The sequence below is a fragment of the Bos taurus genome, chromosome 22 (assembly GCF_002263795.3).
Source record: "Bos taurus isolate L1 Dominette 01449 registration number 42190680 breed Hereford chromosome 22, ARS-UCD2.0, whole genome shotgun sequence".
In the NCBI taxonomy this organism is placed as follows: domain Eukaryota; kingdom Metazoa; phylum Chordata; class Mammalia; order Artiodactyla; family Bovidae; genus Bos; species Bos taurus.
The window spans coordinates 28668489-28686776 of NC_037349.1; the positions used below are offsets into that span (position 1 = coordinate 28668489).

At 38.2% G+C, this 18288-nt stretch overlaps 1 protein-coding gene across 2 annotated transcripts in view; it reads right to left on the reverse strand.

Annotated features, from left to right (window-relative positions):
• The window catches only part of PPP4R2 (protein phosphatase 4 regulatory subunit 2), a 50839-nt gene that overhangs the window by 13781 nt on the left and 18770 nt on the right, over positions 1–18288 (reverse strand). For both annotated transcript variants that reach the window (XM_002696957.7, XM_024983348.2), the window contains exon 3: positions 584–754. In XM_002696957.7, the coding sequence (XP_002697003.2) occupies positions 584–754 (171 nt within the window). The remainder of the gene's footprint in view (positions 1–583; positions 755–18288) is intronic.

Consider the following 18288-nt stretch of genomic DNA (forward strand, 5'->3'; position numbering starts at 1 on the left):
AGCCCTAAAAATACAAAGTCCTGAAAAGAAAGTATTTAAAATAACAGAATATGACACATAATTTAAAAGTCAGCTTCATTTTTAGTGGAGAGTTAACTTTTCAGTGCTATGTTTTATAAAAGGCTAAAACGGTCCCTTACTGGAGGGAAAACAGGGACTCTTACAAAAATATTTTTAATTAAAAAGTAGAATCTAAGTAGAATCCTTTCATAAATTGCTTTTCATTTTAAAAGAAATGTTACTTACCTCAATAACAGGTTCCAAAGTATAAAGATTTATAATATCAAATATAAAATAGAAAAAAATTTTAAATATTTGATGTTTCCACTGTCACACACATTTGAAGTCTAAATGCCAGTGAACCATATAAAGGTGGTTCAAGTGTAAAAAAAAAAAAAAAAAGCTGTGAGAATTTCAACTACTTGTAAAATGGAACTCAATAACATCTATCTATCTATATATATCACGAGACATAGAGCTTATTCGAATGAATGATCAAACAACTAGACACTTCAAAACTTTGAGGAAAAATCTTTAATGATCTGCTAAAAATTAAACCTTTAACGTAGAATTAAATGCATACCCATTAAATCCAGTGACAATTTTCAGTATTCTTTCCTTCATTTCATCAAAGGGAATATATTCAACATTAGGGTTGGGAGGACCTCTTGGTTCAGGAGCTGAAGTTCTGAAATCATCCATCACCTTCTCCAGTTTGAAAATAAAATAGCCTTTAAATTGGGACCACTGAATCCTATAAGTAAAAAATTAAAAAAATATATATAACACCATGTAGAGTCACAATTCTTGAACAAAAAGTACAAATACAGAATATATCACAACACTAATACTAACAAAATTAAGATCAGGAAAAGTAATTGTGAGAATGACTTTGTTCAGCAGCCTGCACCACACCTGATCATCTAACTCACAACCTCCTACATGCTTCCATCCAATTCTCCCAAACTCCTGATCCAAATAAAACCTAAATCAGATTACAATCTTGAAAATTAACTACTGGTATTTCTAGTTGAAAGCTTATTGTCTAAGTCCCACTTTCCACATTTTAAACACATTACTCTGCCTCCATCTCTTACAACAAAGGGACGTGTTACTGTCCCCACTTAAAATAAGTTATTAGAAACTGGCCCAACCTTACATTTACAATTTTAAGTGGACTCCCATACCCTAAGCTCTTAACATCCAAGGTATAAATAATGCTTATGTGTGTGTGCTTAGTTGCTCAGTTCTGTCCAACTCTGCGACCCCATGGACTGTAGCCTGTCAAGACCTTCTGTACATGGGATTATCCAGACAAGAATACTGGTGTGGGTTGCCATTTCTTCCTCCAGGGGATCTTTCCGACTCAGGGACTGAACCCACATTTCCCGCACTGGCAGGTGGATTCTTTACCACTGAGTTACCTGGAAAGCCCCCTGTAATGCTTATATAGACTAGTAAATTTTCTTGTCTTGTTATCTGTTAAAATAGTAAAATAAACTTCAATTTCTCCTAGTTCTTTTGCTTTCAACTAAAATTTTTAGTATTTTTATCATTTAAAAGGCATATACCGCACGTTCTATACAAGACATATCTTGCAAAGTAAAAAGTTGATTAATATCTGTATATAACTTTCACATCTGTTCATGAAAATATCAACATCTTTTTATTCCTGTCCCCTCACATTTTACCACTCACATAAGGAAATTTAGTGATGAAATCTGTCTGAATAACCTAAATTCTAAGAGATACAAAGGTCAGGAACGCCAACCATTCCTCCAAACACTGTAACCATTAATGGCAGCAGATAGATCTCATACACAGGAGACTACTTAAGCAAGCTAAGACTGCTAGTCTGCAATCACTCTTCCACCCGGTTCAGCAACCCTACAGACTAAGCCAGCAGCTCTCAAAGTGTGGCCCCAAGAGGTCAGAGCTATTTTCGTAAGAGCAGAGTTGACTTTTTCACTGAGCTGACATCTGCAGTGACAGTGGGTGCAAGCGCAGCAGGGGCAACACGGCCGACACTTGAGCACAAGGCAAAGCAGCAGCACCAGCTCCAGTGGCAGCAGCTGTACCTTCCTTATCAACACAAAATCACAATTTAAAAATGAACTATTTTACTGCAAAGTTCAACAAAGCAAATTTCCTAAGTTGTTTAAATCTTGATCTTTGAGTACACATATGTCTTTTTAACCACCCAGTGGTACTAGAACCCGCCTGGCAATGCAAGAGACAAAGAGATGAAGGTTTGATCCCTCAGTCGGGAAGTTTCCCTGGAGGGCATGGCAACCCACTGCTGTATTCTTGCCCAAAGAATCCCACGGACAAAGGAGCTTGGTGCGCTACAGTCCACAGGGTTGCAAGAGTTGGATATGACTGAAGCGACTTAGCATAGCACAGACAACACCATGAAAAATATACATAAAGGATTTCTGTTGCCTAGCCAAATACTGTAGACATCTCAAGTAGCAAAAAGCTAAATACTGGTGCCAGCTGAGTGAGCTATTTTACATAGAAAGCCTTTTTTACTTGAAAGGAATGTCAAATAAATAATGCTTATTCAAAACCAAAAGAAACCAGTAGACATGTTCTCAAAAAAAAATCAAGAAAATCAACTGAAATATTCGTGACCACTGATAAAAATTCAACTTCAAAATAAAAAACTTAAAGTCTAGAAAATGTGAGCTTCACTGTGGGCTTGAAAAGTTCCTGATACATTCCAAAGACATTTCCAAACCTACCACTGTTGATGTGAAAGATATTGTAACACCCTCCCACATAAGTACAGTCAACAAAAAAAATAAACTGAACTGTATTAAAATAAAAAAACTTGTGTATCAAAGGACACTTATCGGCAAAGAGTGAAGAGTCAACCCAGAGAACGGGAGAGACTATATGCAAATCATCTTTCTGATAAGGTGTTAATATCCAGGACATGGCAATAAAACAGAACTCCACATCCATTAGAGGGCTATCCAACAAAAACCAAAACAAAACAAAGCAACACCTCCCCCCGCCACACACACACACACACACAGCAGAGATAACTGCTGCCTGGCCAGTATGTAGGGAAACTGAAAACTATGTGGCACTGCCTGTCAGAACGCAGAACCAGTGGAGTCACTGTGCCAAAGATGCTTTAAAAGAACCAGTTACTACATGACCCAGCAAACCCATTTTCAAAAGATAGAGATGCAAAAGATCCAAAAACAGAAAGTCAGATGAAACTCACTTACATACAATACTGGAAACTACTCTAATGTATCTCAACAGATGAAGAGATAAACAAAACGTGCACACACACATACACATACAGTGGGATATAGCCTTAAAGAGGAAGAGAAACTTTCACATACTAAAACAATGATTAATCTTGAACACGTCACACTAAGCAAAATAAGCCAGACACAAAAGAAGTAGTATTCTTATTTCACTTTTATGAGGTATCTAGAATAGTCAGAGAGACTGCAGAAAGGCATATGCCAGGGCTTTGGAGAAGGGATGGTTGACACATTATTGTTTAAGGGGTACAGTTTCAGGAGATAAGACTGCCAATAAGTTCATGAAAAGATGTGCATTAAGGAAATGCACATCAAAACCACAAGATACCATTCCACACCCACTGAAATTGTTATATTAAAAAAGATGTATTCAATGACAAGTGTTGGGGAGGAAGTACGACAGGTGGAAACCTACACACTGCTGATGGGAATGTAAAATGGTATACAGCCATTTTGGAAAATAACTTGGCAGTTACTCAAAAAGTTAAAAAAGAGCTGATGATGTGTGACCTCACAACTTCCTGTTCAATGGGTGGATTATATGGTACGTAAATTTTATTCACTACTAGCATTTTTACTAGGCAATGCCAAAGAATGCTCAAACCACTGCACAACGGCACTCATCTCACACGCTAGCAAAGTAATGCTCAAAATTCTCCAAGCCAGGCTTCAGCAATACATGAACTGTGAAATTCCAGATGTTCAAGCTGGTTTCAGAAAAGGGAAAGGAACCAGAGACCAAACTGCCAACATCCACTAGATCATCGAAAATGCAAGAGAGTTCCAGAAAAACATGTATTTCTGCTTTATTCACTATGCGAAAGTCTTTGACTGTGTGGATCACAATAAACTGGAAAATTCTGGAGGAGATGAGAATACCAGACCACCTGACCTGCCTCTTGAGAAATCTGTATGCAGGTCAGGAAGCAACAGTTAGAACTGGACATGGAACAACAGACTGGTTCCAAACAGGAAAAGGAGTACGTCAAGGCTGTATATTGTCACCCTGCTTATTTAACTTCTATGCAGAGTACATCACGAGAAACGCTGGACTGGAAGAAGCATAAGCTGGAATCAAGATTGCCGGGAGAAACATCAATAACCTCAGATATGCAGATGACACCACCCTTATGGCAGAAAGTGAAGAAGAACTAAAGAGCCTCTTGATGAAAGTGAAAGAGGAGAGTGAAAAAGTTGGCTTAAAACTCAACGTTCAAAAAATTAAGATCACGGCATCAGGTCCCACCACTTCATGGCAAATAGATGGGGAAACAATGGAAACAGTAGCAGGCTTTATTTTGGGGTGCTCCAAAACCACTGCAGATGGTGACTGCAGCCGTGAAATTAAGACACTTACTCCTTGGTAGGAAAATTATGACCAACCTAGACAGCATACTAAAAAGCAGAGACATTACTTTGCCAGCAAAGATCCATCTAGTCAAAGCTATGGTTTTTCCAGTAGTCATGTATGGATGTGAGAGTTGGACTATAAAGCAAGCTGAGAGCCAAAGAATTTATGTTTTTGAACTGTGGTGCTGGAGAAGACCCTTGAAGAGTCCCTTGGACTGCAAGGAGATCCAACCAGTCCATCCTACAAGAAATCAGTCCTGAATATTCATTGGAAGGACTGATGCTGAAGCTGAAACTCTAATACTTTGGCCACCTGATGTGAAGAACTGACTCACTAGTAAAGACCCTGATCCTGGGAAAGACTGAAAGTGGGAGAAGGGGACAAGAGAGGGTGAGATGGTTGGAGAGCATCACTGACTCGATGGACATGAGTTTGGGTAAACTCCGGGAGTTGGTGATGGACAGGGAGGACTGGCGTGCTGCAGTCCATGGGGTCTCAAAGAGTCAGACATGACTGAGCGACTGAACTGAACTGAATGGTTTTAAAATTTGATCATGGTGATTATTTAAAGCTATATGCATGATTAAGTTTTCCCTCCTTTCCCTAGATTTCTTTTGGGAAGGGGAATTTGACGCTTAATAGGCAGATGCAGCACATTTTAATTTCTGACATGACTAATATTAACTTCTGAGTACTATCCAATTGCCAGTGGTTACTAAAATTTATCTTTAAATTTCACTAGATTCCCTATAGTCATTTCAGTTCAGTTCAGTCACTCAGTCGTGTCCGACTCTTTGCAACCCCATGAATTGCAGCACGCCAGGCCTCACTGTCCATTACCAACCCCCAGAGTTCACTCAAACTCACGTCCATTGAGTCACTGATGCCATCCAGCCATCTCATCCTCTGTCGTCCCCTTCTCCTCCTGCCCCCAATCCATCCCAGCATCAGAATCTTTTCCGATGAGTCAACGCTTCGCATGAGACGGCCAAAGTACTGGAGTTTCAGCTTTAGCATCATTCCTTCCAAAGAACACCCAGGACTGATCTCCTTTAGAATGGACTGGTTAGATCTCCTTGTAGTCCAAGGGACTCTCAAGAGTCATTTAACTAAAACTTAAACATACTAGGGGAGGTTACTGAAATAAGAGTCGTATACTTTTCATTTCTTAAGAATTCTTTCCATAGTTTTAATAATCATTCCCTAAGTCATAACCTGTTTCATGAATTAGAATTTCCATGTACACATTTGAGAAAAAAAAGATGCATCTTTCCATTAATTGCTTTAAAGTCCACCTATGACACCTAAATACCACCACATTAATGTAAAGAGCAAGACAAAACGTGATGGGAGACCTGGTAAAGCAAACTATGGGGAGCTTCAACGACTCTAGGTCACTAGAGCAGACAGTAACTAAGTCCCGTAAAATGAAATGAATTACTGAATTTGTACTTTAAGCTTCACATGTAACAAGCAGACTTACTCTATATATCATATCCAACTGATACAACTCAAATTATGACATACATAATTGGGGGAAAAAAAAGCTTCTATAAAATGTAAAAGGTAACTTTTTAGATGCAACACAACCAATAAAAACAAAAGCAGAAAATGCTTCCCTGAAAATTATGTAATTTGAGCACAAAAACAAGCCATGAGTAAGTCAACTAAAAATTTGGCAACAAAAATAATTTTCTTATGAATGTACCCATAGAACGAGAAACTAGAAAAGAAAAACAAAACAAAAAAATCCTTAGTTTTCAAATGAAAATAAAATTATTCTAAACAGATGGCTCATGATACACAAACACGTTTTCAACTTTAGAATCAACTCCTCCACATAAAAATTTCCTCCAAAAATACATACTCAGAATTTTCATCTACTCTGCTCAAATTAACTCAAGAATCCACTGAAATGCATTACCGTTAAGTAACTTCACCTCCCTCTGCTTCCTTTGTTCTCATTCCTCTTCATTTTTCCCTTTATGCAGTAGCTCCTCTATGAAGGAAAATACCTCATACCACTAAAAAACGTATTCTCCTTCCAAACACTGCATTCATCTTTTTCCTCTATAGGAACTGGTAAGTACTAGAACAAATACGTTTCCCTCACAATTTTCAGGTTAAAGCTATTTTTCAGAGCCCAAGGGTAGAAAATCCATTTCTTTATTTCCCAGCTACTTCTGGAACATTTTAGTGGCCAGCAGCTACATCTTAACTTGTTGCCTCTTACAGTTCCAAATTCTAGTAAGGTGACTCAGCTCACTGCTCTCCACGCAAAATCTGTGTGGGAAGCTAACACAGCAGAGCACAGGAGAGCCCGACACTATCTCCAAGGGAAAGCAGATGCCATACAATCTGTAAACAAAGGGAAATGTGGAAAAAAATGAATGGACGAAAACAAACAAATTAATGAGACTTATCACTGACCCAAGATGACGGGGCTTTGAATCGGGAGACTTCAGCTGTAACAATCTGACTGGAGCAAACAAAGACAAGTCAACTGAATCTGAATTTCATCAGCAGACAAAGTGTGATAAGAATTTAATCATAACTATCTGACAAATACAAGTAAATTTAATCCGAATACTGAATTACATGAGCGGAAGATGGGCAAAAATAACGTAATTGCTTACACAAAATCCTGACATTTTTAAGAACTTTAAAATATAAATTACCAAGTCAGAAATCTCTACATGGAGCCCCAATCAAGAGAACATTCCTTTTGTATAATTATACTTTTATAATATCTTTACCAATTAATTGAGCAAACATTAAAAATGTCAGTGGAACAGAGAGCCCAGAAATAGACCCAAACATAAATGGAAACTTAGCATATGGCAAAGGACAGATTTTTCAGTTAACAGTCTGAGAAATGACAGCCCTATTACAAAACTGTACCAGAGATTAAAAATTAAAAAGATGCCTGTCCCACCCCTTCCAATTCTATATATAGAATACATGCATGTACATCTTCAGCCATGTCTTGATTCTCTCCAACACTATGGACTGTAGCCCACCAGATTCCTCTGTCCATGGGATTCCTCCTCACAGGAATACTGAAGCGGGATGCCATTTCCTCCTCCAGGGTATCTTCCAAACCCAGGGATTGAACCCATGTCTCCTGCACTGGCAGGTGGATACCACTGAGCCACATGGGAAGCCCCATATAGACATAGAATAGTCATCGGAAAAAATTTACAGAAAATGAAAATTCGCCATAATGTGCCCAGTAATCATTACTACAGTACATTTTTAGTAGTATACATATTATAGTAGAAAATATATTTTCTCTAATATATTTTTTTAAATCTAAGCTGGGCATCCTAAATTAGTATTCCTTTGATCCCCCACCTCATTCATTGTGGTACAGTCACCACGCAAGCAGTCTCTGAAAGTAAGATTTTTAATATGTACCGTATTTGATGTACCATTATTTAATAACCACCTTAAAGAAAAAATTTTAGGTCTGCTTCCAGCTCATTACAATTAAAAGTAATTGCGTTTAATATCGCAATAATAAACTTTGTATGGCATCTATTTATTACCTTAGGATAGATTCCTGTAAGTGGAATCAATGAATCAAAAGTATGAAATACAAAGAACTTTGATATTTTCAAAGGCGCCTCAGAAATGTACCACTTTACAGTGACACCAGTATAGAAACACTTATTTCATCCCAGTAATACACACTTTCAGAACTCATACATTTAACAGTAGAAACACACTACACTCTGCCTTTCCTTCACTGCCAGTGAAGCAGTATGTTTACTGGCCACAAGACCTTTCTTTTGGGTTTGAATAGGTCCTTTCCAATCCCTTATCCTGTAGTTCCTCAGTCTTGGAGCCACTGACATTGTAAGCCTGATAATTCTTTGTCAAAGGGGGATGACCTGTGAACTGTAGAATGGTGAACAGCACCCTTGATCTCTACCCACAAGAAGTCAGGACCACCCAACCTTAAAATGACCCCCAAATTGTGACAGCAATAAATATCTATAAACATTGCTAAGTGCTTCCTGGGAGACAGAAAGTATCCCCAGTTAAAAACCACTACCTACTCCACCCCTCTAAAATTGCCTTTTTCTTATTCTCACGGTATTAACAGAAAAAGTAAAACTACTACGTACAATAATACAAGTATAAACAAACTACACAAGTATAAAAGTAACATAACTTTTGTATTTCATTTCTTACCAAATGCTTCAAATATAAAACTTGCTGTTTTCATATAAATGTTAAAGTGACTCTAAAATATTTATCTGCTTTCTATTTTAAAATTATCTTTGAAATGCTATACATTTCCCTGCTCAGAAACTCGTAGGCAGATGGAATGGTACCTGCTCCAAAGTACCATGTCAAATAAAATTATGACACAAATTCTGAAGGTAAAGTTACTTGCCACTAAAAGTGAAGTTTTCAAATTAAGAGTGTTAAAATACCGAATGATAACTGTACATACAAAGGACCCAATCAGATGGAAAAGAAAGCTTCAACAGGTAACACTAACGTTTAGATAACACCTCAGCGTAAACTTGGGTTTCTTCTTTGGCCACTTGTATATTCGTAACAATTCCAACATGTCTAAAGATTCAAGTTACTTTCCTCCACTCACCCATTTCTCCCTACCAATTAAAACAAAAAGTTCAAGAAATAGTCTATCTTAGTTAGCCTGATTTATGCTTAACTCTTAGCTAACCCTTGATCCTTTTTTGAAAAAATTTCTCAAATTTATTAATATATCAACATGGACCATCCCTTCCACATAGACAACTGAACTGAACAAATATGAAACAAAGACAGGTCTCCTCTAACAGTACCATTCAAGCTAAAGACAGCCAATTTGGAACTCAGAGGGTACTAGGTTTTAAAAAAGTTGCACTAGTTTAATGGCTGGTGGATCTATTCTCCTTCTTGCTACTAGACAGTCACACTACTCACAACATTCACCATTTCCTCCATAATCCACTGATATCAAAGCCAATTTGCCATCAAGAGAGATGAGTCCATTCTTTCACCACATTTCCCAAAGCCTAGGCAGGCCCTGAGCCCTTTTATCATTTTACCAACTGACAATGTAACATCAAGTTCAAAAGCAGTTGAAACAATGAAAGACAATGATCCTTAAAACAGTACGAAAAACAAGATATACAGATAATAAACAAACAGAAATAAGACAGCATAAACTATCATATGCAAAGAGTTTAATGACGGTATAACAGAACCAACAAAAAGGAAATGAAATATAGGTTTAGAGCCATATCAAGAAAAGACTTCAGGACAAAGTGGGACTTTAAGGTGAACCCTGAAACCATGAGTACAGTGTGGAAAAAGGAAGTGGAAAAGTATAGAACTTAAAGACAGAAGGAACTTAATACAGACAAATGAATTTTTCCATCTCAGCACCACTGATATTTTAGGCTTGAGGGTTCTGAACTGTGGTAGGCTGTCCTGTCCATTGTAGGATGTTCGGCAATACCTGCAACCCGTACACCTTGATGCCAGTAATCCTCAGCACAAACGGTGACAACCAAATATGTTTCTAGAGATTGCCAAATGAACCCTGGGGTGGGGGGTAGGGGAGATGGGAGGCTTGGTCCCAGCTGAAAACCACTGCAATACACAATCCCTTCTGTTGAGAATTATACTGGTTCCTTCTAAAAAACAGTAAGGTCAAGAAAATCAGAGGTGCAACACAGATTTCTCAAAAAATCTAAAGAATAAAATGGCATGAACATGTGTCCAAACATTTTGAGAGACAGAGGAGAAATTCTAAAATATACACAATTCATTAAAAAGAACTCATTAGCATTAATATCTATCTCATGAATCACTTCTAATCATACAGGAAAATGTGCTATGGAGATCAGAGTGATCTAGAATATTTTTCCTCAAGTTCATTGAGAAAGCTGAGAGAAAAAAAACAACAGGAAAGCCCTTCTACCTCAAACCAGAGATCAACTGATGCAGTGCAAAGCAAAGGAAGAAATATTGAGCTTTTTTAAGGAGACTGAAATGAGCATACATAAATGGCTTTATAATTTGTTACTGAAAAATAACATGAGCTGACATGGCAGTGGTGGCAGATTACTGTTTAGTACACAAGTTTCATCTTAGAGAATTCTTTTAGAATTTGAAGGTGAAGCTCAAAGTGTTGTAACAGTGTTTGCAACACTGGCTTTTTAGTATGGTATGTGTCTATTCTGTGCTATTCTGTTTACAGATGGAATTAGCCATAAGCACACAGAAAAGTAAATGAAAAACACAGCGTTCACTAATACAACGTATGTAACAAACGCTGGGCTAATTTCAATACACTTATACTAAAGAAATCGGGCAATGGAAGTCAGAAGTAGGTATGAACAGAGTAAGAGGGAACAGGTAAAAGAAACTAAATCCTGTTATTATTGTGAAATCAGTAATTATTCTAAAATTTTAAAGAAAAAAGTAACCGTCTAAAACTGTCACTTAGAAACAGGTAGGTCAACACCCCTCCTCCTAAAAAAGCAATGGTTTTAAAGTGGTTACCTCTATGGAATAGGAAATAAAGGAAAAGCACATAGAAGATTTTTCTGTTCCCTTTGTTGTACTAAATAAACTCCCTAAATCTAGTGCATTTAAAACTTCACTGAAAGTAAAAACAACAGGGTAAAAAAAAAAATTAAAGTGCTGGTGCTAGAGTCTGAAAGCTTATCTGGGTTCAAATTTTAGTTCAGCTACTTTTTCATTTGTGCGACACAGGAGCGGTAACTCTAGCCTACTTTTGTTTCCCGTATCTAAAATGGAGGTAAGTTATTCACTTCACAGAACTGCTGTAAGCATTACATTAGTGTAAGGAGAGTGCTTATTTTAGCAAAGTGGCTGACTCCTACTAAGCACTCAATGGCTATTCATCCTCAAGAAACTCTGGATGTGGAAAACATCTGAGCAATACTGTAGAGATACGGAGAGGGCTTTCCAGGTATAAGACAGGACTGAGGCAACAAGAAAGGCTTCTGTTAGATCCTAAGATAGTTGGGCTTATCTTACGTACTCTCACATAACAGATATTTAATAGAGGCAATCTCTCCAGCCTAAGAGCACTTTTAGAGGCTCTTTAACCATTTCCTTCTATTACAGAAAGGAGAAAATTTACCCAATATTCCTTCTTTACCCATTCACAAAATTATTTCCTTTTAGAAAATGAATAAATGCAGTATTTTTGCTAACAAAAATATAAATAGGAAAAAAAAAAAACTACACATCACCCAGCTTCATTTTTAATAGTTCTGGATGAACTAGAAGATATTTAAATATATTGCACTTACTGTGGAAATTCTGACTCTACAAGACCTCCAATTCATTGATCTAACCACCTTTTTACTGTCCCTCACCACTTTATCAAATTAAATAATAGTTAATCATTAAGCATTAGCCACCTGCCCCCCAGCATAGAGTTGATTCTCTAGCCCCTCTCTAGCTTCACTGTACTCACAAAATCAACTTTAAAAAATGCAAGCCCCACCAAATCTGTGCCTATGCAGCGGCACACATGGGCACTAACACAAGATGAAAGAAAAATGCATCACCATACTAGCTTATTTCAAGTACAATATTAATGCTATCAGATTAGTATTTTATTTTCCTAGTTTATTCACTCCCAGACACTTCCAGGTAACTATTTCATATCTCCTCCAGTGGGTCAGATGGGAAAGAATGTGTCTGCAATGAGAGACCAGGGATTGATCCCTGTGTTAGGAAGATCCCCTGGAGAAGAGAATGGCAATCCTGTCCAGAATTCTTGTATGGAGAATTCCAAGGACAGAAGAGCCTGGCGGGCTACAGTCCATGGGATTGCAAAGAATCAGACACCACTGGGCAACTACACTTTCACTTTCTTTTCTCTCCTCAAACCCCCACTGAGTTCTCTTTCACTCTCATACTTAACACCCTTGAATTTCCTGAGTCCCCCACATTTATCCACCTACTACTAGAAGGGTCACCCACACCTGGAATTCCCACCTGTTATAATAGAAGTATCCATGCTCTCATCTATTTACATACCAGATTCTCCATTTGTGCACCTACTCAAGAGCATCACCTACGTAATCCTTTTAATCAACCACAACAATTTTTTAATCTCTGATGGATCATTTCCACTACCATACAAATAAATTAACATTTCTCCCACTTCAGAATTTTTTTCTTCCTCTACTTACCCTCCGAGCTCCTCCATCATTTACACATCACCCGGTTTCATTTTTAATAGTTCTGGATGAACTAGAAGATGTTTAAATATACATGCTCTCCTTTGAAGGAAACTCCTTGAAAGGGTTGTCTCCCTTCCATTATCCCTCAAACCCACTTCAGACAGGCTACACCACTAAAACTAATCCGTGCTTATCAAGGTCATCAACTACCTCCATAATGCTAAAGCCAATAATCGTTTCTCACATCTCATCCTAACTGGCCTATCTAGGGTGTTTCACACAGTTGACGATTCTTCCTTAATTACTTCCTGATACTGTCTTTTAGGACTTCCCTTATGGCCCAGCTGGTAAAGAATTCACTTGCAATGCAGGAGACCTGGGTTCAATCCCTGAGTTGGGAAGATCCCCTGGAGAAGGGAAAGGCTACCCACTCCAGTATTCTGGCCTGGAGTATTCTGTGAACTCTATAATCCACTGGGTCGCAAAGAGTCGGACACGACTGAGTGACTTTCACTTCACTTCACTCCACTGTCTTTTAACTTGCTGATCTTCCCTACTCATTGGTCCTTTCTGGTTTTACAAACTGCTCCATGCTGGAGTGATCCAAAGCTCAGCTAATCACTTCTGTCTACACTTGGTGATCTTCTCCTGTCTGAAGATTTTAAATACTATCTGTTAATGCATTCACACGTCCAACCACCTGCTACACAATAGAAGAGAACTCAGCAAGTCCAAAAGTGAACTTCTGGTCTTTCCCACAAATTGCTCCTCCCAAAGCCTTTCCCATTTCAGGTGTGAGAAATTCCACCCTTTCGGCAAACCGGAGTCATTTTTGATCCCATTCTTTCCCTCACACACCACACCGTATCTTCAGAAAATCCTCCCAGTTTTACCTTCAAAATGTATTAAAAGTATGACTAATTCTCACAACCTCCTGCTATGACTTAATCCATCTCTTCAAAAATATTATCTTCAATAATCCCTGCTTTTAGCTTACTTTGTGGCCAGTGAGTGCTCAGCTGTGTCTGACTCTTTGTGACCACATGGACAGTAGCCAGTCAGGCTCCTCTGTCTATGGAATTTTCCAGGCAAGAATACAGGAGTGGTCTGCCATTTCCTTCTTCAGGGGATCTTCCAGACCCAGGCATCGAACCTGTGTCTCCTGCATTAGCAGACAGATTCTTTATCACTGAGACACCTGGGTTTTACCTAAAACCTATTTTCAGCACTGTCGTTCATGAAATTCTCTTAATGCTTAAGTCTGACAATGTCATTTCTCAACTCAAAAAACTCCACACTGGCTCCTGATTTCACTCAGAGTAAAGGATAAAAACTCCTTACCATGGCTCACATTGCCTTAAATGATTTGACCCCAGCCCCCTCTGACCTCCTCTCCTTGATCAGTCTACTCCAGTCAGTGGCCTCCTTTGTTAGTCTGTGAAAAGGCGGAACACACTCCTTCTTAAGGGCCTTTGCACAGAAGTCCTCAGCCTGGAATGCTCTTCTACTAAGTAGATGCATGGCCAACTTCCTGTCTTGCTCAAATATCACCTTCAAAATGAGGCTGACTCTGACCACTTTATTTAAAATTACAACTGCCTCTCTACCCTTAAACTCTCGTTTCCCTTGCCATTTTTCTTATTCCTCTACTGCCCTTACAATCCAATAACATAATACATAATGTTGTTGTATCTATCTGCTCACATATTTGTTCACCATATATCATATATGTTCAGCATATATCACAAGTACCAATAATACATAAAGCAAAAAGTAATTGCTCGATAATTACTTGGTAAAAATACCCTGAAGTCTACTCTGAAATAACACTCACAACTACCTACAGTGGAAAAAAAGAAATCAGGAAGAAAAATACCACTTTCCAAGCAGATTTGGGAAGTATTACATATGCAACTGTTTTAGCAATAGGAACAGAGAATTATATATGAACTTCAATGCGTAATTATAATAATAGCAGCAAACACATAACGACTAATTCAGACACTGTTCTAAGCACTGTGTACTACTCAATCCTCACAACAACCCCATGAGTTAGGTAGTATTATTTCACTCATTTTATTATCAATAAAGCAACTAAGAAATAAAGTGGTTAAACAACCTGCCCACGGTTGTATAGCTAGTTAGGCAGTAGAGTCAAAATTTCAATGCAGGCATTTAGGCTTCAGAATCCATACTCTTGTTAAGAAGTCAATACACCTAGTAATAGGAAAAGTATAAGCAAAACCAAACAAACACACACAAAAACCTATGCAAATATACATCTCTAAGCTACACTGTAGTAGGGAAAATTATTAAAAAAAAAACTGTACTTGCCTTCAGGGACTTCACAATATAAACAAAAAATAGTAAAATTACCAAATACACAATAGAAGCAATCATGAAGTACCATAATGGACGAAGACACACCTAACCCAGGGTCAAGGAAAATTTTCCAACCCCTTAAAAGATGAGCAAAAAGGAAGAGAAAGGTCTTTCTTCCAGGGAGAGGAAACAATATGGGCATAGGCACTAAGATGAGACAGTGTGATCTACCATAGAACTGTGAGTAGTTAAAGTGGCGGGGGGGGGGGGGCGGGGGGACAAACTGGGGGACAAGAAAAGACATAATCACATATATTTTAAATATCATTATAATTATCTTGGGCTTCCCTGGTGGCTCAGACAATAAAGGATCTGCCTGTAATGCAGGAAACCTGGGCTGAATCCCTGGGTTGGGAAGATCCCCTGGAGGAGGAAACAGCAACCCACGCCAGTATTCTTGCCTGGAAAATCCCAAAGACAGAAGAGCCTGGCAGGCTACAGCCACGGGGTTGCAAAGAGTCAGACATGACTGAGCGACCAACAGTAATCAAAGGGAAGAGGCATAAAGATTTTAATTATAGGAAGAAGATATTTACACTGTAACACAATCACTGCTAACAGCATAGATTAGACAGACTGCCGCTGCTGCTAAGTCACGTCAGTCGTGTCCGACTCTGTGCGACCCCATAGACGGCAGCCCACCAGGCTACCCCGTCCCTGGGATTCTCCAGGCAAGAACACTGGAGTGGGTTGCCATTTCCTTCTCCAATGCATCAAAGTCAAAAGTGAAAGTGTATTTCAAGTTCTCATTTCCTCTAGCTTAAATTCCTATAATAGCCTCCTAAGTGACTGCCCTAACTTCCCTGAATTAAGACTTTAGCTCCACAAGGCAAAGCTCTCTCTCCCTTGCCCTCAAATCATCAGTAACTTGTGAACTCTTTCTAAAAGCAAAATTCTATGTAATAGCAAGACACTCTCCGATCTATGGCCTTCCCTGATAGCTCAGTTGGTAAAGAATCCACCTGCAATACAGGAGACTCTGGTTCGATTCCTGGGTTGGGACGATCTGCTGGAGAAGGGACAAGCTACCCACTCCAGTATTCTTAGGCTTCCCTTGTGGCTTGGCTGGTAAAGAATCCACCTGCAATGTGGGAGACCTGGGTTCGATCCCTGCATTGGGAACAGCCCCTGGAGAAGGGAAAGGCTACCCACTCCAGTATTCTGGCCTAGAGAATTCCATGGACTGTTTAGTCCATGGTGTTACAAAGAGTCAGACACGACTTGAAAGTGAACGACTTTCACCTTCTCCAATCTATCCCAAATTTACCTTCATAGCCCTGCACTTTTCCTGACTACTCCTTCGTTCACTGTTCCTTCAAGCTGGACTAAGCCTGTCTCACACCATGAAGCCATTGCTAATTCTCCTGTCAGAAGTCAACCTCTGACTCTACTGCTCCCAAAACATTTATTGCTCCCTTAAAGTAACTATTATATTTTGCCTCAGACCATGATCTCTAGTTTTATGTCCTTACAAGATCCGGTTAGGAATCTTAGGAAGCTAAGAAACATGTAACCCAATTTCTCTTTTGGGAGGGAACTGTCTTTATCATAAAAACACTTTGACACCAACTTAGCTTAGCAAAAGCTACGGCTTTAAAGCATAATTATGCATTCCTGCAATTCAGATAGGTTGTTAAGAATGTTGAATTTCTCAATAACAGAATAGGGGTTAGTGCAAACTCTAACTAAATCCTTAAAAGTCAGGAATTTCCTGCTGACAAATAAGTGAGTTATAACCTCACAACAGTGAGATAATATTAGTCATACACTTCACCTGTATGATGAATTTGGGGGTACTTCAGATACATATATACTGGTTACAGCATATGCCAAGGGTACATATACAGCATATACCAAGATACAAATAAAAGGATGGACCTCCAGCTGTTTCCCTGACCACACCACCTGATCCCTTTCTAAAAGAGAATTTATCCTGGGGTAGGCCAACTGTATGTTCTAGTCCAGGAAAGTAAAACAGGGAGGAACAGGAATTTATTAGAACTAAATCACCGCTTTGGCTGGAAACTAAAAAAAAAAAGTGTCCAGCAACTTCTAGTGCTGATACCCTGAAGCACCCTATCTATCACACTGGCTTGGAGATATAGCTTAAGCTTTGATTCCAAGCACTACCTCAATATTCTTCCAATAAATCTCTCCTTCTCTTCTCGTTTCCTTTTGGGCTTACATAAAACAAAATCACTCTGTGTTGCTGCCAAGCAAAAAGTTTAAAATAAATCTGATGCTTTCAAAATGCTGAAGATTCCTTCAAAATTAAATCTTTAATACTCCAGTTTTAAGCAGAAATCTAAGCTGTGGAAAAAAGCCTCTTCCAAATTTTCAAATTACAAGTTTATTTAACATTTTATTATTTAAATGGTGTGATGCTAGTAAATTAATATAAGCCTGCTTGTGCTTTCCCAAATGAGCCATTTGAACATTCAGTCTAGCAGAATACCCAAAGGATTCAGAGAATTTGGGTTTTTAATTTGTGTGTAACTCCAGAATGTCAAAGATCTGGCATGTCTTATACACAGTGATACTCTCCTTATGACACATCATTTTATAGCTATTTTCTTCTTTATTATAACTTCAACACCGACTACAGTTTGGTGAATTTTCTCTTTTTCCAGTATAAATATTGTAGGACTTCAAAATATATAAATGCTCTGAAGCTTGATTCCCCTACATTAAGAAATTAAATCTGAATTTATAAATGTATTTATGAATTTTAAAGACCAAAGATCATACATGTCAACCAAACATATCTACAAAGCTTTTTTTCAATGTGAACTTTTCACCTTTTAAAAATATAAAAAGTATAATTGCTTACAGTCAGTGAAATCACAAATTAAGAAAAATTAAATGATGAATGGTGAAACTCATTCTGGGAATTCAGAAATAAAAACATTCAGACTGAAAACTAAAAAGCAATGTTGATCCAATTATATTTGTAAAGGGCTACTGGCATTTCTTTTTCAAGTATGCCTGAAAATTTTAATTTGAATTCCTCAGAATACAAAGGTCTGCTCATGTACACTTTAGTTTTTTCTGATGACTTTTTCTTTTTTTGGAAACTACTTAT